Source organism: Medicago sativa, chromosome 8, assembly GCF_051527215.1.
Source record: "Medicago sativa cultivar Bolivia chromosome 8, Bolivia_mono, whole genome shotgun sequence".
In the NCBI taxonomy this organism is placed as follows: domain Eukaryota; kingdom Viridiplantae; phylum Streptophyta; class Magnoliopsida; order Fabales; family Fabaceae; genus Medicago; species Medicago sativa.
Window position 1 is genome coordinate 41,538,781 of NC_140756.1, and position 22,152 is coordinate 41,560,932.

A 22,152-nucleotide genomic window follows, 5' to 3' on the forward strand; every position below is an offset into this window, starting at 1 on the left:
TTAGGCTACACGGAGTACCATCCAGCATCGTGTCGGATCGAGATCCAAAGTTCACCTCTCATTTCTGGGGAACATTACACCAAGCCCTCGGGACAAAGCTAAGGTTGAGTTCGGCATACCACCCCCAGACGGACGGACAAACAGAATGAACAAACCAGTCATTGGAAGATTTGTTGCGGGCATGTGTGTTGGACGATAGAGGGAGTTGAGATGATATACTACCTTTAATTGAATTTACATACAATAATAGTTTTCATGCCAGTATCAGAATGACTCCATATGAAGCTTTATATGGACGAAAGTGTCAAACACCGTTGTGCTGGTATCAGGATGGTGAAAGTATGATTGTAGGACCGGAAATGGTATATCAGACCACGGAGAAGGTTAAAAAAATCAAGGAACGGATGAAGACTTCACAAGATCGTCAGAAAAGTTATGTGGATAGAAGGCGTAGACCATTGAACTTCGAGGCAGGAGATCATGTATTTCTGCGTGTCACGCCCACCACGGGTGTGGGGCGAGCAATAAAAGCAAAGAAATTGACCCCGAAGTTTATTGGACCCTATCAAATCACTTCCGAAATTGGACCTGTGGCATACCGAATTGCACTTCCACCCTCTCTATCTGGTATACACGATGTATTTCATATATCACAATTGCAAAAGTATATTTCCGACCCATCTCATGTGATCAAACCAGACATCATACCACTAAAAGATGACTTATCATTTGAAGTATTACATGTTCGGATTGGAGATCGAAAGATGAAGCAGCTGAGAAATAAGGAAATACCGTTGGTAAAAGTAATTTGGAACCAGGCAACCGGTGATGCAACTTGGGAATTAGAAAGTGCAATCCGCGAGAAGTACCCGAGTTTATTCACAGACTCAAAGTTTCGAGGACGAAACTCTTTTTAAGGGGGTAGTATTGTAAGACCGTATTTTATAAATAAATAGTAGTCGCAATATGTAAGGATGCTCCTATTTTGATTTATGTGTCCAAAAGAAATATTAATATAAATAATCTATTCGTCAAGGGAATTAATTTATTACCCGAATATTTTTATATCGCACTAGTGAAAGAAAAAAAATAAATGATTCTGCACTTTTTACCGATGTCACATAACACTGTCAACTGCACTCGTTCACATAAAAATTTAGATTACAATGAACATAAAAATAAATATTATAAAATGAGTATGTCAAATATTATTAATTATATATGTTTGGAAATAGAAGGTACGACAAGGACAGTTCAAAGCTAACTATATGTTACCTGAAGTACAACTAATAGTTTCATATAGATATATTCTCTTTCACATAGAGATAACTCTTAAGGGGGAAAGATCATGTGGGTCTAGGCAACATATTATGAACCTTAGACTTTCTATAAAAAGGGGAATGAAGTCTTTCCTCATCTTACCTTTCCATAACCTGTTAGCTTCACATCTCTCTCGTCCTTCTCCCCTCTCACTACACTCAAAGTCCATCTCTAAAAATAAACCCAAACAAGCTCTCCTTCTTTCTGCCAATCAAAAGGTGCACACACCACCGTCTCTGACACGAATCCTCTTTTTGACTACGCTTGCAACGGTAAGGGCGCCTATCCACTTTTTAGATACTCTTATACATGTTAAAGTGATTATTTATATTTGTTCTTTTTCTTATGTGTTTTCTTATAAATTTCAAGGTGATTAAATGAAAATATATACGTGTTCATTTATGCATGAGAAAACAATTATTCATGGTATAGTTAAGTAGTAATAGGCGACTAAAAGTCCATATACATGGTGAAAATATTATGTTCATGCATTCATAGTTACGTGACCACCAGAGAGGAGTCACGAGGTGCACACCGGAGAGGTGGCACGAGGTGTGTTTTTTAAAAACCACCTTATCCCTTTGAGGATCATCGAGTCTGATAGATGAGTAAGATACTCATCTCCTTAGTGGCACTGCCACGACCCTCTGCGGAGCGGTATTAAATTCCGGAACATATGCATAAACCATATAGTCATTGCATTAGGAGTCAAGCCATAATGCATTTTGTAACAATTATACTTTCTACTTGTTTTAGTATACAAGTTAAAATGAGATCTTTAACTTGTGTACAATGTTTTCTCTGTGGGTGTTTCTTCTATATATGTTATTTTCGGAGATGGTGACCCTTTTAGTGGATGTGTGGGCTTTACGCCAAATAGATTATGGCGGCACCGTGGAACTCCGAGATGCTTCCTCTGGAGGCAACGGAGTACAGCCTCCCTGACATCTGGACCTCTACGTCTTGGGGTTTTGACCCGGCCTCAGGACGAGTCTCATTCACGGGCAGCGTTCTTGAGACCACATATAGAGCTGGTCGCGAGACGGAGACCACACTTACTAGGCGTACCATTAGTTTCCCGGTCCCTCTCTATCTGATCATCCATAGCTTCTTGATGGGGATGATCGATGAGGTGGGAAATCTTTTTCCCTCGGCTCCACCTGCCCCTGCCCCTGAGATGGGTGGAGAGGCTAACCTCCAGCCAGTACCCGAACCTTACCCAGATATGGCCGTACTCCCAGAGGCCTCTACTCCTATCCCTTTCTTTGATGCTGATGAGTTCCTCGACCTGGATGCGACATTGACACTACCTGAAGATACCAAGAGGGGTGAGACTGTGGATTCCTCTGTGGAGTCTGACCCTTCAGAGTATCACTCTGATGGCGACCGTGATGATGCATGTTCCTAGCAGACTTTGACTAGCGATTGTAGTGGATTATGTGGGGCAGCGAAGGGGGATTATTGTGGGTGTCATTAGTCTTGATCAGTTTTAGTAGTGGATTTTGTATATAGTTCTGATAGGTCTGATGATAGTAGATGGCGGGCGCCATGGAACCTTTTATCCCTACGTGGTTGGGTAGTTAGTTTTCTCCTTGGGGCAGCTCTCCTGCGTGAGTGTCTGTCGAGGACTTTATTTTAGTTTGATGTTGTCTCTATGACGGTTTGTAATATATTCATAACCGTACTTTATGACTCTAGACCCCAGGAACCTCTTATGGTATGCTATTATATGTTGATTACTACTTAGACTCTAAATTATTATTTATTTCAAACCACTACATACTTGACCTGGTTTTAATTCTGAAACCCCGTACAAAAAGGGATCATGATATCTTTTATAAGAAAAAAAAACATTGTCTCACCGTTTATAAAAGAAACTACCTTATTATTTGTTTTAAAAAAAAAAAAACGGGGCGTTACACATTGCATAGTACCTATGTGCAAGACCAGGCATCACTTCTTAAACATCAGGTATATGTCCCTGCGCAAAACAAAACAAAAATTTAAAATGAATTGCAGTTACACGAAAACATTATGTTAAAACCCCCTGTAGTTTATCATTAATGATCAAAACCTCCCTCTGTAGTTATCAAAAATTAATGCATAAATGTAAAACTAGTGCAATATATTAGTGCACAAATGGCATATATTAGTAGTAATAACAGTGAAATAACAGACAACAAATGTAAAACTAGTGTAATATATTAGTGCATTATTCAACATAAGCAAATTATAGTCCCTGCACATATAGTTACTTTAGTAATAACAGAAGCACATATAGTAATAACAGAAGTACTTAAGTCACTTATAGCACACATAATTAGTAATAACAGAAGCACATTATATAATGTATAAGATTCATACTATAAGGTATAAGCACATTATCAGTGGCATATATTAGTCATATAAATTAGCATATATAAGGAATAAGATTCATAGTAGTAATAAATTAGCATAAATTTGCAAGGTCAAGTATACTACCTATAATGACAGGATAGGCATAGAGCATTATATTTCTTAGTTGATTTTGACCCTCCTTAATTCTTAGTATAAGCATAAGCATATAGTAATTGACAGAAGCATATAGTAATTCTATGACAAAAGCATCACTCAGTCATATAGCCCTTTTACACAAACTTTGCAGATACGACAAAACTTGAGATCAAAAAAACCCTGTAGTTTATAAGTAATGGTCAAAAAAACCTGTAGTTTATCAGTAATGGTAAAAAAAAAACCCTGCACTTTCACACAAACTAGTCACTTTTGTCACTTATATATTTCTGCAGTGTCATTATTCTGCACATATTCAAAACTTGTAATAACAGAAGTAGTCAAAATTATAGCACATTAAAACTGCACATATATTTCTGCACTATCATTATAGCACTTTAGTCATAATTTAGTAATTGTTCAAAACTGCTATACACACTTATATATGTTTCATAAGTAGTAATAACAGAAGTAATAGTAACATAAGTAATATAAGCATATACTGGATAAGTAATAATACTTTTTCCATATCAGATATAAAGTTCCAACCATGTTGCGTATGATGACCCAAGTCATTTTTCAACAAGGAAAGAAACCATTTCCAGTTATCTTTGTTTTCAACATCCAAAATTGCATAAGCAATCACATAAATATGATTATTTGCATCTTGGCCAACAGCAGACAACAATTGACCAACATAATAACCTTTTAAAAAGCATCCATCCAAACCTATGAATGGTCTACAACCAGCTTTAAAACCCCTCTTGCATGCATCAAGACAAACATAGAACCTCTGAAACTAGGGTGGAGAATTAGGAATAGGTATGGTATATATCTTTAATGTTGATTCCGGGTTGGTCCTCCCTAACTCTTTGGCATAGTCCCATACTAGACCATATTGTTCCTTTTCAGAACCTTCAACAATTTCTCTAGCTTCCCTTAATGACCTCGTTATTTTTGAGTCATCAAGAATCACATTAAAAGCCAGCTTGAAGTATTCCAATACCTCTTTATGTGAGATAGTTGGCTGAACTCTAACTTTATCCACTAACTTCTTAACTACCCATTTTCTATTTGTTGCCGATATGTAAGGTTCCCTGCTGCAATTATGGTGTTCACGGTATGCCTTAATCTGAAAGCTTCCTCTAAGATTATTCCTGGCGCAGTCTATTTCCCACTTGCATCCTTTAATATCACTTTTGCAGTTAGCCCTCGCTCTATATGACTCATCTTTTACCCAGCATATATCTTTGCCTTTCCAGATTGTGTAGTCCCTAACAACTTCTTTAAAAATAGCCAATGTTGCAAATTCCATACCCGCTTCTAAAACAACTTCACCAAATGATGCACCTTCATTGAACTGAGGGAAAATGACCTTTTTTGTACCGTCACTATCAGAATCCGTACTTATTGGAGACTTCAGCACTTCTGAATGGTATGAATCATCGCCTTCAATTTCACCTTCCCTTCTACCTTGCACAATACCACTTCCACCAACATTCTCATCAACATCTTGATAATAACTCTCTCTATGATCTAGTGCATCTCTAAACTCAACATGGTAATCCTCGTAACCACTATCTGAATCACTATCACTTGTTGGTAACACAAACCTCTTCCTTCGAATAACCCTTTTCACCTTATTTTTCCCTTCTGTTTAACCTCCTTTCTCATCTTCGAAAGCTCCTCATTCAAAGTTTGCTCTTGTTGGATTAATTCATCAGCGCATGGAAAATCATCTAGATTTTGATTTTGTTCTGGACCTTCTTGTCTTGCTTGAGACTCTTGACCAGATCATCTTTTATGGCGTCAACCATGTTGACAACTTCACTATCAACAGACAATGGCCTCAACCCCAAATCATAATCTTCGCCAAATTCTTTCCTCGTCCACTGCATACCCTCAACATTCTCATAATTACCACACTCCACAACCATATTTTTAAGATCAAATATGCAAACGAGGTTTGGGTCTACATCCCACACACATCTTCCTTTCCTTGTATATTCATGGTTACCTCTTCAATTTCTTACAAACCTCCCTCCATGATACATGACAAGTGATATGTCCCCATTCATCCTATACATCTAGAAAAATAACATTGAATCATAATAATAACAACTTAACCCTAAAAAAACATACATAAGATAAACATGAAAAATTAAAGAAATTAATAATATTCAAATACTATAATATCACATATAAACAATAATAGGATGATTAAAATGGTAGAAGAGATCATTTCCATATCAACCTTATTTGTAAAAAAAAATCTAATCTTTAACATGCAAAACCATTCAAATAGTAAGATTTAGATATAAAAACAGTAAGATTTCCACCATTATGGTAGTGTTTTTTTAGACCAAAAACAGAGCAACAAAGTTTCAGGACTTATGAGAAGTGTAACTTGCACATTCTCTTACGGTGATGGAATGATGAAGATGGTGATATCTGGAACAGAAGGCACGGCGACGGGCTTCACGGTGACGATTGGTGGTGGTTTCCGGTGACTCTTCGTTGGATATAGATGACAGTGTTGAAAGGGAGAGAAAAACAAAAAGAGTTTTGGAATGTTGTGGGTGAAATTATGGATATATTTGGGGGGAAAGTAATTAAAAAAAATATTAAAAGTGACTTTTATAATTCAGTCATTTACCCCCTGCCAGCAAGCATTGACACGTCAGAATCAAATAGCCACGTCATCACCTTTAACTAGACCACTTAAAAGAAGGACCAAATTGACCGACGGTGTAAAATTTCCAGGGGTGGGGGTAATTGACGTTCTGTGAATTTCGAGAGGGTAATTGAGAAAACGTGCAATTTCGGGAGGGTATTTGACTATTTACTCGTTTTTTTATATAATTAGTAGTGTTTTTTTTATTACAGCTTAAAATTGAAACGTAAATGTATTGTTAATTTATGAACTTATAAGTTAGTTTTTTTTTTTTTTTAAAAAAGTCCTAAGAAGAAGGTTTTTTGATTTTGTATATTGATAAAGCAATAATCAAATTTTTTTGGATACTTTATTTTTAAAAAACAGTAATTAACATAACTGCCATGTTAATATGATATAAAATTTGTTTGTTAATAGGATATCAGTGAAGGTCTTATTAACAAGAGTCCTAAGATGAAGGTTTTTTGATTTAGTATATTGCAATTATGAACATTTTTTGACTAGCATGTGCTGGCAACAGGCGAGATTGAAGTGGTTACAAGAAGGCGACACCAACACAAATTTTTTTAATGGAGTTATGTCCTCAAGGAGGCTCCACAACGTTATTTAGTTGTTACAAGTGAATGGAGTTCAAGTTGAGGGGGTTCAAAATGTTTGTGAGGTTGTCTTGCATCATTTTTCTTCTCGTTACAAAGCTACAAATGTGGTGCGGCCAAGGGTGGAAGACTTAAGATTTCGCCGGTTGTCTGTGGCGGAATCTGGAACTCTTATCTGTCCTTTTTCTTTGGAAGAGGTAAAGCAAGCGATTTGGGACTGCGATAGCTTCAAGAGTCCAGGACCGGATGATATCAATTTTGGTTTTATTAAACAATTCTGGCCGGAGTTGAAGGATGATTTTATGCGTTTTGTGGTTGAATTTCATTGTAACAGAAAATTGACTACGGGATTGAATGCAACTTTTATCGCTCTCATTCCAAAGGTCGACAGTCCCCAAAGGTTAAATGACTTCCGACCTATATCTCTTGTGGGGTGTATGTATAAGGTCCTGGCTAAGATACTTGCAAATAGACTACGCGCTGTCATCGACAGTGTGGTGTCTAATTCACAATCGGCTTTTGTTCGGCGCAAACAGATTTTATATGGCATTTTGGTGGAAAATGAGGTGGTGGACGAGGCACGTCGTCTACACAAGGAAATGTTGCTATTTAAGGTTGATTTTGAAAAGGTCTACGACTCTATTGACTAAGTTATCTAGATACGGTCATGCATGAAATGAATTTCCCGACCCTTTGGTGGAAGTGGATGTCTGAATGTATTGGAACAACCACTGCTTCGGTGTTGGTTAATGGGTGTCCTACTGATGAATTTCCCATGGAGAGAGGCGTCGTCAAGGTGACCCTTTGTCCCCGTTTATTTTTTTGTTTGCGGCTGAAGGATTCAATGTTCTTATGTTGTCGATTATTTAGGCCGAGTTGTTTTGTGGTTACTATATGGGTCACGATAATGCACTATGTCTTTCTTAACTCCAATTCGCTAACAACACACTGATTATAGGTGAGAAGAGTTGGTCGAATGTGCGTTCTATACGAGTTGTATTGATGATTTTCGAACAAGTGTCAGGGTTGAAGGTGAATTTCAATAAATGTCTTATTATTATATATTCACAATATATACTTATATCAATATCATGATACAAAGTCAAACCCAATCAACATAGATTGGCTATTAGGGCTTACTCCAACACAATATTTCCTTCAAGAGACAGAAAAAGATGTCACCGTCAGATGTTGGAGCAGCAAAGAGTTGCTTAGCATCTCTAGGATCAACCACCACCATGGTTACAAGGACAGAGCTTCCTCCGAAGCCATTTCGCCCACACAAATTCAAGTCTAGCGGAGGAATCCTTCCAAAGGTAATGATAAATGAATATCAATTTAATATACCATATTTGAAGGATGTTTAGTAAAAAATTCTTTTCCATGCCGTCTTTGTGTGTAGTATGTAAATGCACATTCAGACCAACTGTCAACATGCGTCTGACAGCGGAGGAGGCCATCGTATGTTCTTATATATTCCGAGATGACTTCCAATCGTACGTACTTGTTGAACTATAATCCTTTTTATACACTTACCCACTTGAGTTTATAAGACTATTTTTTTCATCCATCACTTTCAGGATCATTATTAATCAAATGCTATTTATTATTGTAGGAAAAATGAGCTTGTATTTTTGATGGAAATAACATTTTTATAAGATCTGAATTTCAATGTCTTGTCCCTGGAGGATATGTGGGAAGACAAGTAAAAAGTAGTATATTTCTAGGGTTTTTGTTTACTTGCAAATAAAAAGATTGTTTCTGCTTTAGATTATGAACTTTTATTCTAATATATTTGGTAAAACATATAGATCATACACATGATGGCTTTGAAAGTTACGTGGGCTCAAAATCATGCATTGACCCAAAACTTGTGGTGCTTGCCTCACTCATTTGCGGCAATATGACTATCTGTTGTATACCATAATATGTTACAAGATTAGGATTTTGATTTTTCACATAATGTCGCTTTTTCAAATATTTGCAGTTAGATGTGCAATTGGGTTTTAGCGCTGAGAAACTTGGGGTCATATACAGGCATGAGTGGATGCCAGCCTTTAAAGCATTAAAGCTGGTATACATTTAAACTACTCATATAGTAGATAATATACATCTACATGTATTATTTTTAAAATTTAACAGTTGATAAACATTTGTAACCAATGGCATTCTTTATTGTATAGATATATGTCCCAGTTGTGGATGAGGCCATTGGTTTTTGATGGTAGTACACATTGAGGAAAAAAAAATTATATGCTGGATTCCCATTTGGTTGCAAAAGAGGTTGATGAAAGACACCTTCTGCTGAAAAAAATTGCAAGTGCTCCTATAATTTACAACTATTAACTAATGTCAATGAAACATAATTTAAATAATCCTTATGACTATTGTTGTAGGCTGAAGTTCTGTCCTAGATGGTTTTAACAATTTATGACTATGAAGTACCATTATGTGGATTTCCTGATTTTGATTTCTGGGATATAGAGGAACCAAGTGGTGTTCCCAACTGCGGCCACATGTATAAATTAAAAAAAACTATAACCATAATCATATAACCCAATCTGTAATTATTGACGATGTTTTCCAAAATTTATATCATAGTGAAAATGCTGGCGTTTGGGTAGTCAAGTGGATCAATATGCAGAACGCCTTCAATAACCAGATTGTGGGAGTGGTATGCAACTGATAGGCTAATATAATTAAAGTTACAGTTTCCTTAATCCAATTGATCATATACTTATTTCAATATAATTGTCATGTAAACAAACAAATGGACAAAAGACTAGTCCGAATGACGATTGCTTTACGTTTGTTGCTTGGTCCTCATAACAATTACAAGGAGATGCTTGCCCATGATGCAAAGAAAGATTGGGAAAAAATTGAAATTTTGAAGGCGAACGAGATGAAGAATTGATGGGGGGAGCTGTTTAGTAACTTTATTTTGGGCTAGTTCTTTTTCAAATCAACTGATGGACTGTAAAGTTAATTGTGTTTTGGGCTAGAACTCTTAAATTTCGATGTTGGGCTTTTTTGGCCTTGCGTTTATATTTTGCAGGTGATGTTTTAAATATTTGGTTTGCTGTTAGGCTAATGACAATTATGTATTTTGTAATGATATTCTGCTTGATGATCCTATTTTGCGGCCTAAACATTTGTTTGTGTAATATTCCTAGTCCCAGTATTAATGAAGGTTGTTAGTATCATATGTTTCGTTACCCATTTTCACAATTATCACGATTGATTAATATGTATGTTCAAGATATAATATAAATTTCTTGGTGCATTATTCAATGTATAAAAATGGGTTACAACTAGTAATTGTTGTGCATTTTAATGTGTTGTTTTACAAAAAATGCAAAGCAATGATAATTATGTAGTATATAAACCAATGTGACGAGTGAATTGTATGAATTTTTATATGTTTGAGGGTTGTTTTAAATTTTTATGGTCTTTATATACTTTCAATTACAAAAATAAAACTTAAATGTGTCTTTCACGAGTCTTTTTTATCTTTAAATGCGTAACTACTACTTAATTTGGCCCCCGGATCAAATTTTTCTTCTAACTTATTTATCGACAAATGTACTAAAATTGGATATATTTAAAGATGTATTAGTAACTTTGTTAAATTCAAATATTATAGTGCCAATACCTATCACATGTATTAACAATCCAAACAGATATATAGGGCCCCCATTGTATAATTTTTTATCGTCCGACCATGTTCCTTATATACATACAAACATTATGATTATCTAATGGTAATCAACATGCACATCTATGATAATTCAACATATGTGTGTAAATTGAAAACACCAATTAAGGTAATACAGATCCATAATTATTCTACATTGCAATGCAACCATACAAATCCAAGTATTTTTTAGTGACAAACACAACAAATAAATGACAATAATACCAAGTAATCATATGAGTGTCAATTTGCAACAAACACATCCCAAATAACATTACAACACAAATCCAGATAGTGTACATCACACAGACAACTCGGTACATCGCACAAACTAAAATATTCAATAACATACTACATCACATGCAGAAAATCACCATTATTTAAAGAGTTAATTTAAATTTGCTCTATGGAGCATATTAATTGAAACCCTATTAAACCCCAAAGCATTTCCATGACAGCAATTCATCTGCAACACGTAGATTTTGCAACATAGATTAAAAATTTATCTATAATGCATAAGCAATCCTTAACAATTACATGAAAGGAAATAATAAAACTTCTTACAATTTACATCTTCGTAACAAGGCTTCCATAACATGGACGGTACACGTTTAAATCCTGGCTCAGCCAGATAATGAGGACTTTATAATAAAATAAGACATTTAAATTTAAAATACAAGGAATCCTGCTATAATAACTTGACATTCACTTACATTGTAACCCTCAGTGTTGTAACCATCCTCGTCTTGGAGAATTCCTTCTTCAGTTGACATTGGTGTTTGTGTCTGCCCAACATTGATGTGACTGATGGAAGGACAACAACGTCTATTATGACCTATGACACAAGAAATGTTGCAAGTTTGTGTATGTTTGCGTCTACCAGGAGTACCATTGGGGTTAGCACCACAACCTTTTGTTCTTACACATTGTGGTTCCAACACATTCTCGTTCGTGTTGTTCTGTGCCACTGGAACTGAATCACAATTTGCATTGTTCCTTTTCAATTTAAGCCGATTAATTTCACCACTCAGATATTCGACAACACGGTTGTACTCATCTTCATCTTCGAATACCATCTCAGTAACAACTTTACACATTTGGACTATGCCAGAATACCTTGTAGCAATTTGCGAGTCCCAATAAAGAGATCCATTGGCATAACTACCACGGATTGAATCTTTAGCAAACTTGGACCACATTGGCAACACCAAACATTTTGGAGTCGTGAAAATATACCCCATGGACATTTCTTGGCTTCCTGTAATTCTAAGAAGCAATGATCTTTTCAGAACAATACAAAACATAAGAAAGATCGCCTTCGTAAACTGATTAGACGCAGATTTCTCTAATGAACGTAAACTAGTCTTCATCACAGGTTGACCATAATTGGATTGGTAATCATATAAAACTTCCCAAAACCGAAAAAATGTTAAACACATGTGAAATTGTTGCACAAAATCAGTCATGTTTACCCAAGAATGCACTTATTGTCCCATGTGACTATGGAGTGCCTCACAACGAGAGTTGGTTCTTATACCAGCAAAGAAAGTTCCTCTGATGTGAGCGGTGGCCCACATATTCTTCTTTTCATACATCTCATTGATCCAACTGTTGTTTTCTAACCCAAACTTTTGAACCATCTCAGACCACATATCATCAAATTTGTTAGTCTCAATGTCAGCCAGCATGCATTTTTTCAAATAAGACATAAATTCAGGAATCCCAATGTTGGTTGAAACATTCCTTAACAGATGCCAAACATACAACCTGCGGTGTGCTGCAGGAAATACTTTTTTAATGGCATTTTCTATTGCAAGGTTACCATCTGTTATAACAAACAAAGGATGTTTACCGTTCATTGCACTCAAAAATTGTTCCAATAACCATACATATGTTTCTTCGTTCTCTCGAGTTATTATACCAGTTGCAAAAATAATGGTCTGATTATGGTGATTAACACCAGAAAACACAACAAACGGACAATTGTATTTGTTCTTCCGATATGTTGCATCAAAGGCCAAAACGTCTCCAAATAACTCATAGTTCAACCTACTTTCACCGTCGCACCAGAACAAACGCTCAAGCCTCATGTCATTGTCAATAGTGCTTTTCACAAACATAAAAGGGTCGTTTGTGCAAAGATCTCGAAGATACTTAACTGCACCACAAGCATCATAAAACAATGATTTGCGTTGCCTCGCAACCTGGTTGTACAAATCCTTTTTAACAAATCCTACCTTATGAAAACCCCCGAAAGCATTTGCCAGAGACCCATACATTTGGTAAGGTCTTATCCCTGCTTTTCGATTATGATCAATTTCACCTATGTTGGCCTTGCACATTTTCCTGTATGCTGACAACATTCCACAAAGAGTACCACCTAACAAATCATGGTTGTGATCAAACTCAAATACCGTAACATACCAATGCCTTGACAAAATATCTAAATGGACTCGAAATTTTGCATTACACCCACATCTTGTTTCATTTTTTGGCTCGCGCTTTCAGGTTTCGATGGTTAACCCCATATCCTCCCTGAATCCTTGACATGAACAAACAAAGGTTTGCTGAACTACTTCACCATTCTGATCCCTAACCACTTGGCCCTTACGAACTGAAAAATTTTGACGTTCTAGCAAACCAAGAGTAGAAAAGGTAAGCAAAATCTAATCCAACAAATTCATATCTCTCCACATCAGCCAAGCAAAAAATTTCCAAGTCAATCTTCATTATATCAACCATATCTTTTATGACAATAGGAATGACTTCATTAGGTTCATCATGTGAACCTTCAAATGCATCTGAACTTCCAGTGATATCTCCATTGATTTCTTCCGCATTTTTGTTGTTATATCTTTCATCCTCAAAATCCTATAACAAGTTAATCTTTTGTTGTGTAATTATATAAACCAACAATTAATTTCCAAATTTCACATTTGCGATTACTTACACTGGAAATTCTAGGACCTTCTTGCTCAAACAGAGGATTCGAAGCTTGTGATCTTCCATCCATGTCTCTGAGTACCAACATTTTATAGATCTTCCATCCATGTCTCTGAGTACCAACATTTTATATCAATCAGGGTTACCACAACTTAATTAAAACCCAAACATGTACCATACAAAAAACCAAACAACATTAATATGCTGCATAATTATATCAACATAAAGGTAAACCATGTCTTTGAATACCAAATATAGTAGTACTACAGCATAAATAGGGGCAGATCGATTGTCGTTTTCATAAAACTAATAATACCTCAATTATAATCAACAAAACAGCCATTTTTGTTTAAACCAAGATGGATTAAGAAAAAAAAAAAATTTAAGGAATCTAGATCTAGCATACAATCCGAAAAACTAATAAATATGAAGTTTTTAAAGAAAACATGATTATATGCTAACCAAAATGGATTCAGAAAAAAAAAATGGAATCTAGATTCAGCATACAATCCGTAAAACTAATACAGATGAAGTTTTTTTTTAAAAAAAAAAACATGATTAGATGCCAAAAAATACCTTACTGATCTTTAATCTTCAGCTTAGTATAAGCCTCCTGGGTATCAACTAGATTCTTTTCTTTTATCTTAGATCTCTCCTTCACAAATGTTAGATCTCTCCTTCACAAATGTTATATGTTTGGCTTTCAGATTTACTATATGACAATGTTAGATTTAATTTATTTTGTATTTATTGAAGATACAAAAATGGAAAAAAACATATTAGATGTAATTAATAAAAAATTGGTAAAAACCGGCTTCACCTACTATAAACGGTACATTTGTAAGTTTCACCGTGAGAGACCTATGTTGCTTGCTCACGCTAGAACGCGCCTTGAATCATAACCTTTCCAATCCCTTATGAGTTAACCACATTACTATATGCAAATTTTAACTTTCTTTTAACTGGCTCATTAAGATTAATGAGACAGTTTATGTTGCCAGTCATGTGATTTTGAGCAACATGTATCCAGATACCATTAGTCACCATCTTCTTCTTCACTTTTGATAGTAACCATTTGTAAAACTGTTGTAAAAATTAGGGATAAATTATCTCTATAAATAATAATCATCATACAAATAAAAGCATGAATTAAATATTAAAGAGAATAAATAAGAGGGGTATCAAGTAAACTTATCTGTTCTTGAAATTGCGGTAATTTGAAGTTGGTAATGGTGAAGTAAATAAACAAGAAACCATAAACTGCGATGACCTGCAGAATAGTAAACCGTTAAATAACTTGAGGCGTGACGAAGTCATTGTCCTTAAGGATTTATCCGCCTCATAAGCGCATATCCTTCCAGGATACAGCAGGTTCTTCCCTGATATGAATCATGTCAGAGGTGACAGAGCAACTTGAATCTGATAAACACATGGAATGATGTAACCCAGGAACTCAATGGTATTTGAAGTAGAGTAAAATAATTTCTCTGGTTTGATAGTGTACCAAAACGTTTTTGTTTCAATATTGATCAAAGCAAAATAAAAAAAGTGTTTTTTTTCTTCTGTACGTGCATGTATTATATATATATATATATATATATATATATATATATATATATATATATATATATATATATATATATATGGAAACCAAGAAAGAAGGCTAAATAATAGCCACATTCAAGAGATATTAATGGAAAGGCAACTACAAAATTTGGAATCAAAAATATGTTACGAAATTAAGTCAAACATTATAATTAAAATATAATAATAATTTTTAATTAAAATATTTTTCTATATTTCACAATTGAAAGACACAAAATATTTGAAACTTTTGAAATATAATCAAAATTTAAAAAAAAAACTTCATCTACGTCAAATCCATCTTCATTTGTAGGTTTAAAATGCACTTCATCTCCTCTATCCCTTGCAACCTATTGGAACCACTATTTGCACTTCATCTTCTCTTCGCCCTTGCTTGAACCTTCACCACGATTCTTGGAGTTTTGATTCTTCTAGTTATTCTTTCATTTCTTGAATTTTCCTTTCTTTCCATATTGAGCTTGCAATGCTTGATCAAATGAAATTTCATTGGACTTCTCCTTGTATTTATTTCATTTTGTTAACCTCAACTCTTGAGCTTCTAGACTTTCTTGTAGTTCTTCGACTTTCATTTCATCAAGATTCTTTGATTCCTCCAAGGCTACTACAATATGTTCAGACTTTGATGTCAAAGTTCTCAACACCTTTTCAATCTTCATGAAGTTAGAAATAATGTCACCATTCCTTCTCATCTAGTTTGCTAAGTTGATCAATCGATCAAACTGACTCATTGATTCTTTATTAGTCTTTGGGAGTTCATACTTCCTTCTCAATGCTTGTAATCTCACCTTCTTAAGTGTACTCGATACTTCTTTTACATTTTCACAACACATTATCTTCTCAAAGATGTCACCATTAACACATTGATGATTCAAGAACAACATTTTCCCATCTTTCATCTTCGAATTTTTGTGTGCATTGGTTTGAGTCTCTGTAGCAAATCTTGAAAGTACCAACATACCTTCATTGATACCATCAAGAACATCTTGATATCCAAAGATTATCTTTTTTTGTCTTTACGATGATCGTAATTCTTCCCATCATGGATTGCTAAATGCCCGGGGAAATTACTATTATTTGGACTTGCCATCCTTCACATATTGTACACACTCCTTTCTTTTTAGAATGAATTGTTAATAGAACCAATATCTTATGTCAATTTGTTAGAACACTTGACAAGTTTACTATGACAAGTTATTCTTTCAATTTTTTAGATGAAGACCAATACTACAGCAAAAACCCAAAAACTTTGAGACATTGCGAGTAAATTTTCTTCGTTGACAATATATTGCAGTGAGTTGTTATTAATGTATTTCTGTTTCAGTCCTGAACATCATGTGGTTGACAAAATGCTACAGTGGGTTCTATTCTGCTGATAAAAGTGTTTTTAACTTTCAATGTGTGTCTGTTAATGGTGGAATAGGGAAGTAACTACAACATTATTAATCAGATAAACATCCATTTTGATCCCTGAATGCGTGAGACATTGTCATTCATTATAATCTTTGATATGTATTAAGATTGGCACTTGCAGGTAGTATGTTTGAAGATCTTGAGCTTTAAACAAAAGGGAACAATTAATTAATTAACAGGATGATGCTCTGCTATGATCATGCTTTCCATGTCGAAGAAGCATTTCATGTCCATCCTTTGTCAACTTATTCTTTATTGCTCAAGGTATATCCAGTGCATATCCAAATCAATTTCGTGATGTAGAAATTTTCATGTTTGGCCAATATATCTTGCTATTTGATTTTATGTTTTGTTATTCCATTCACTTTTACGGTAGAAAAAAGTTCTTTATTCCTATTCTGATGTTATTTTGTTCTTTGTATTAGTTTAGTGATTTCGCATAGCATATTGATGCCTGAAGCTCAGACCCCTAAATCGTCTCATCTCACGCCCAAGAGTTCCAAAGGTATATAATGGAGAAGGTAGACTAGTCACATTTTTCTTTTAAGTATTGTTATGGAAAATTTGTGAAATATCTGTCCTGTGGGACTTCATTGATTCCTTTGTCCCTTAGTTTCGAGACTTATTGTTTTTGTGAGTAGATGGCAATATTTGTAAAACATTTTCAACTTCTCCTGCATTTTATTTTGTTGTTTGCAAATTATCAAGAAAATCATCTCTACAACTAAAGAATCAACATGAGCTTAACATCATTAGTCAAATATCTACTCCATTTCTTGTACCTAAGACTGGTTTCTAATTTGCTAAGTAAATATGGAGTCCCAAAGGGTTTGGGGACACACCATGCTTATTTAGTTAACATATCTTCAAACAAACTTTCACACACAATGTTTTTCAGTGGTTTTCTTTCCATCACAGACCCTATATATCAATGAAGCTTTCATACCATATTAGAAAAACATAAGCATCAACAATTGGAGGCGATAACAAGAGAAAAAGGAGAAAAATAGTAGAAAAAAATGGGAGAGCGAAAGGTTTCTGCATTACCCCAACCGAACACATACTAGAAAACATATATATAGTACTTGTTGGACAGAAATAAACATCTGCAGTAAACTACACAAAACAGTAACCACGGTTACTTTTTACCCACTCTACTAACCACACATCCACCACAACTTGAATAGAAACTTAATAGACATATTACAACTTCTTTAGAGAAGTTTCAAATTCTAATAGTTAGTATAGCTTATAGTAGAGTCAGATAGAAATCTTCTTCGTCACTCCAATCCTCATAAGAGCAAAATAAGCCATAAGTCTATAACCTATTAGCATTATGAATAGAAGAAATACAGCCATAAGCTGCCCTTGCAGATTTAGTTCTCCCATTTGCTTTATCAATGGAAACTCAGCAATCAAACACTTCCCATTAGAACATGGGTATGTGTCATTAATGTCATACTGAGACCCTAAAGCGAGCTTGTATATATAGTATGTGATGGAAATGTACTTGATCCATGCTATAAATTTTGGAACATGTTGAACATAGAATCCAACAACCAGCACAAAACTAAGCAAGATGATTGAGCCAAGTGTGATTGCTGATTTTTGTTCCATAATAATAGCACCAATGGCTAGGCCTAGTCCTTGTGAAACTATAACATTGAGTAAGAGGCTAAACAAAGTGTATAAGAAGTTGATCACATTAGGTTTCAACCCTGTCATAAAATATATTATGATAATATATATGGTGGGAAGGATAAGCTCCATTGGAAGGTCAACTATCATCCTTGACATGAAGTATGATGAGAGTCTATACATTCCAGAAGATCTTTCTTTTTCCAGCATAGTTGCTTCTTGAGGGAAAGTGAATATTGCTTTGTAGAAAGGTACCACAGCCCAGAAGCTATTAATGAAGAATAGAAGGCCAATCTACACGCACATAAGAATTGAGTTATGGTCAACTATCATCCTTTGCCATTCATGAATCATGTATTTTTGCTAATATTTTATAAGCCAAATTCTACACAATTGAACTAAATCTGGTATCTTAGGAACACAAAACTTATTTTCATTTTCACTTTTTCATGAATTGAAAATCTTATTACCTGATCCTGCAAGTGCGAAACACTAGACTTATACCAAAGTAGTCCTGTAAGAAGGGCAATCACAACGATCTTAGAAATTCGCAGGACGGAGAATGGTTCATGTTTTCTCTCTTTTAGGTCTCTTTTTAACAGCACAATGAATTGCTGCGACCAACTGGTAGACCATTTCCCAAAGCCACTGTCTTCAAATCCACTACTCTGGATTTCACCATTGTCAGGATTTTCATCAAGTATTATTGGCTTCCATTTGGCATCAAAGTAGTTCTTATATGCAGAAATCAATTCGTTCTTATTTAAGGCATGATCCTCATTTGATTGATCAGTGTAAACTCCTGCAATTTTTTCCGATGTGGCCAACATAAAACATAGTAACTAGATAATCACAATGATGTCTTTACATTAAATTTTAAAAACGTAGTTGGGAATTGAATAATCACAATGATGTCTTTACATTACTTTTTTAAAAAAATAAATATTAAAAAAATGAATCAAAATATATGCAAGTGCTAAAAAGAAAAATTCTTTCTTCGAATGATTTTTCATATAAATGGAAGTGTGTATTGATTCATAAAAACGACGAATGCTCAAACTTTGCAAAATAAATAGAACAAGGAGCAACATACCATTTGCAAGATCCAAAAGGAAGTCAGATGGATTCATGGTAATTTCAGGTTCATATCCAATACCAGAGAAATATTCCATGGCTTCAGAACCCTTACCATAATACAAAGGAACTCCTTCTGATAAAAGCAACACAGTGTGAAACATATTATATATCCTACTTGAAGGTTGATGTATTGTCATCACAAATGTTCTTCCTCCACTTGCAAGCTCCCATAAATTGAACACAATTTTCTGCGCCGTTGTTGAATCTAATCCTGAAGTAGGTTCATCTAAAAACAACATACTTGGATTTATAAGCATCTCTTGTCCTATGCTAACCCTTTTCCTTTCCCCTCCAGAAATCCCTCTCAACATTGGTTTTCCAATGATGCTATCTTTGCAATTTGTTAAACCAAGTAGAGCCATGACAGATTTTGCATGCTCAATTTTCTCTTTTTTGGTGAAACTATTAGGCAATCTTAGAAGGGAAGTAAACACTAGAGTTTCTGTAACAGTCAAGTGAGGATAGAGAATATCCTCTTGTGTAACAAATCCAATGCTCTTCTTCATTGAATTTGAAAAGATTTTGCCATTGTAAGTTATGGTTCCAGAGAGTTTCCCTCCTAGTCTTCCTCCTAGTGCTGTTAGGAGAGTTGTTTTACCACTTCCAGATGGACCTAAAATGGCAAGAATCTCACCCGGCTGAACCATTCCTGTAACTCCATTCAGTATTACTTTCTCTTCTACCTTGGTTTTTCTCTCAAGTAATTTCCACTTTTTGGTCTTGTTGATTTTATATACAACATCATGGAACTGTGGGGGAAACAATGTCAGAAATATATTTAATTGAATATTACAAAGGTTACTATTAGAACTAAGCAGTGAGGAAAAAAGGGATTATTTCAGCATTAATCCATGCAAATTAAAGAGGAAGGTTGAGGAAAACGGTTTCTTTTAATTTTTAACTCAAAATACCTTCAAAGTTACTGGAGGATTTCTCTTGTGGAAGATGTTAGATGCTTCCTTCTGCAATGTAATTTTGTTAGTGGTTTGAGCCTCAATGTCTTGCATCTCTTTCTCCATATCCATACTCACTTGCAATTTTCAGAGACACAATAGCATGCCAAACATGACGAAAAATACATCAAAAATTAAGCTAACCAAATTATGTAACCAAGTATGATTGTGCTTGCTAATATATAACTTTCACTCACTACCCTTTTCTGAATGTTATCTTAATATTACTACAGTAAAAAAACTTTGTTATGAACCAAGAAAAGTGTGCTGTTATGTGTACGTACCTGAATGAGAGTAAGAAGAATGAGTGAGTTTTGTGCTTTTCAATAAATATCACGTCTCATTACAAATTGGTTTCAATAAGAATATCCATTTACAGGCTCGTCTCTCTTATAATTGTTCTTCTACACACACAAGCTTGAAATCAAAACAAATGATAGACCATATTTATAAAGCACGTTATTATCATGTTAAAAAGGTGTTAGCTCGTTAGTAAGATCTTGACTTTGTAACAGCAAGAGACGAAAATCAATTCTGCTCAAGAACCATTATAAAATGATCATTATTACCGCTATCCAACACCCTCTTTGAGTTGGTGCATATATATCTATCATGTCCAACTTGTTTATCAAATGCTCAAAGACGAGTTTTGCCAAACTTTTGGTTAAAATATCTGCAATTTGTTGACCGACTATAAGTCACAAAAGGTAGACATATGATCCCAACATATCTAACCTTTTCTTTATGAAACGTCGGTCAATCTCAATATGCTTTGTTATGTCATGCTGATGGAAGAGAAATGACACAATCATGTTATCCCGGTTCATTCCACAATCTGGAGTTAATATAGTCCCCTCACAATTGTAATTAAACAGATTACAACAACAACAACGCTAAGACACCCTAATCCTATATTTCCTTGCCTTAAAGAGACAAAGCAGGTTACTAAAATCTTTCAACAACTAATATTGTTGAGTATGAAAATAGGGTTTGTTTGTACATTGGTTAGATCTTTGCAGTTAAAATTGGAAACATGAGTAGAGAGATAATATTGGTGGGATTAAGCTTTGCTAACTAATAATCTAAATCGTTTATACACTTTCTAGATTTTAGTTATGCCTCTCATCGTATGTTTCCATGTCTGGCAAACGAAGTGAGATCCATTCTGCCTATTAACTTCCGATGTCTCACTCAGTTGATCGGTTCATGGCATTAAGATCAAACAATGTATGTGACTATGAACCTATAGCCCTATGTATAGCAACTAGCATTCAAAGATGAAATTATTTCAGATCACTTAGATAAAAAGACAATGTCTCGCACTTTATAAATGAAAGTATCATTTTCAGATTGCACGTTAGAAAAAACATTAATTTGAGGTGGCATTGGAGGAACCTTATTTACGCTATAATAACACATCTCTCTCTAGCACTTCATTCAACTTTGCCGTGCACAATGTTACCGATGAGGTGCCTAGGGTTAACCTACCACAATGAGAGTCTGTTTTGAAAACGGTTTCACAAGAGCTTGTAGCGCAAGTAGTCATGCAACATGAACTTTCAACAGTTGCAGATGTTCATCACAAAGAGCTTGATAATAACATTTTTCTTTGATTTTTCTTCTTTTTCTTCTTTTTCCTTGCTTTTTCAGGGTTTTGCCCCCCACCCCACCCCCCATATATACATTTTTTCC

At 34.9% G+C, this 22,152-nt stretch overlaps 1 protein-coding gene, 1 long non-coding RNA gene and 2 pseudogenes across 2 annotated transcripts; 1 reads left to right on the forward strand and 3 right to left on the reverse strand.

The window, feature by feature from the left end:
* Positions 1-4,609: 4,609 nt before the first annotated feature.
* On the reverse strand, positions 4,610-5,604 carry LOC146899191 (uncharacterized; annotated as a pseudogene).
* A 5,703-nt stretch (positions 5,605-11,307) lies between these two features.
* On the reverse strand, positions 11,308-13,787 carry LOC146899192 (protein FAR1-RELATED SEQUENCE 5-like; annotated as a pseudogene).
* Positions 13,788-16,851: 3,064 nt separating this feature from the next.
* LOC146899193 (uncharacterized) lies at positions 16,852-17,488 on the forward strand. The gene is made up of 2 exons (XR_015022372.1): positions 16,852-16,996; positions 17,158-17,488. It is a non-coding gene; the product is annotated as an uncharacterized LOC146899193 (long non-coding RNA).
* A 266-nt stretch (positions 17,489-17,754) lies between these two features.
* LOC146899194 (ABC transporter G family member 9-like) lies at positions 17,755-21,035 on the reverse strand. The gene is made up of 5 exons (XM_085734697.1): positions 20,745-21,035; positions 20,419-20,537; positions 19,464-20,256; positions 18,841-19,172; positions 17,755-18,664 (listed from the first exon to the last, which is right to left on the reverse strand). The coding sequence occupies exons 2-5, from the start codon at positions 20,530-20,532 to the stop codon at positions 17,993-17,995; spliced, it is 1,911 nt and encodes a 636-aa protein (XP_085590823.1). The 5' UTR covers positions 20,533-20,537; positions 20,745-21,035; the 3' UTR covers positions 17,755-17,992.
* Between the last annotated feature and the right edge of the window lie 1,117 nt (positions 21,036-22,152).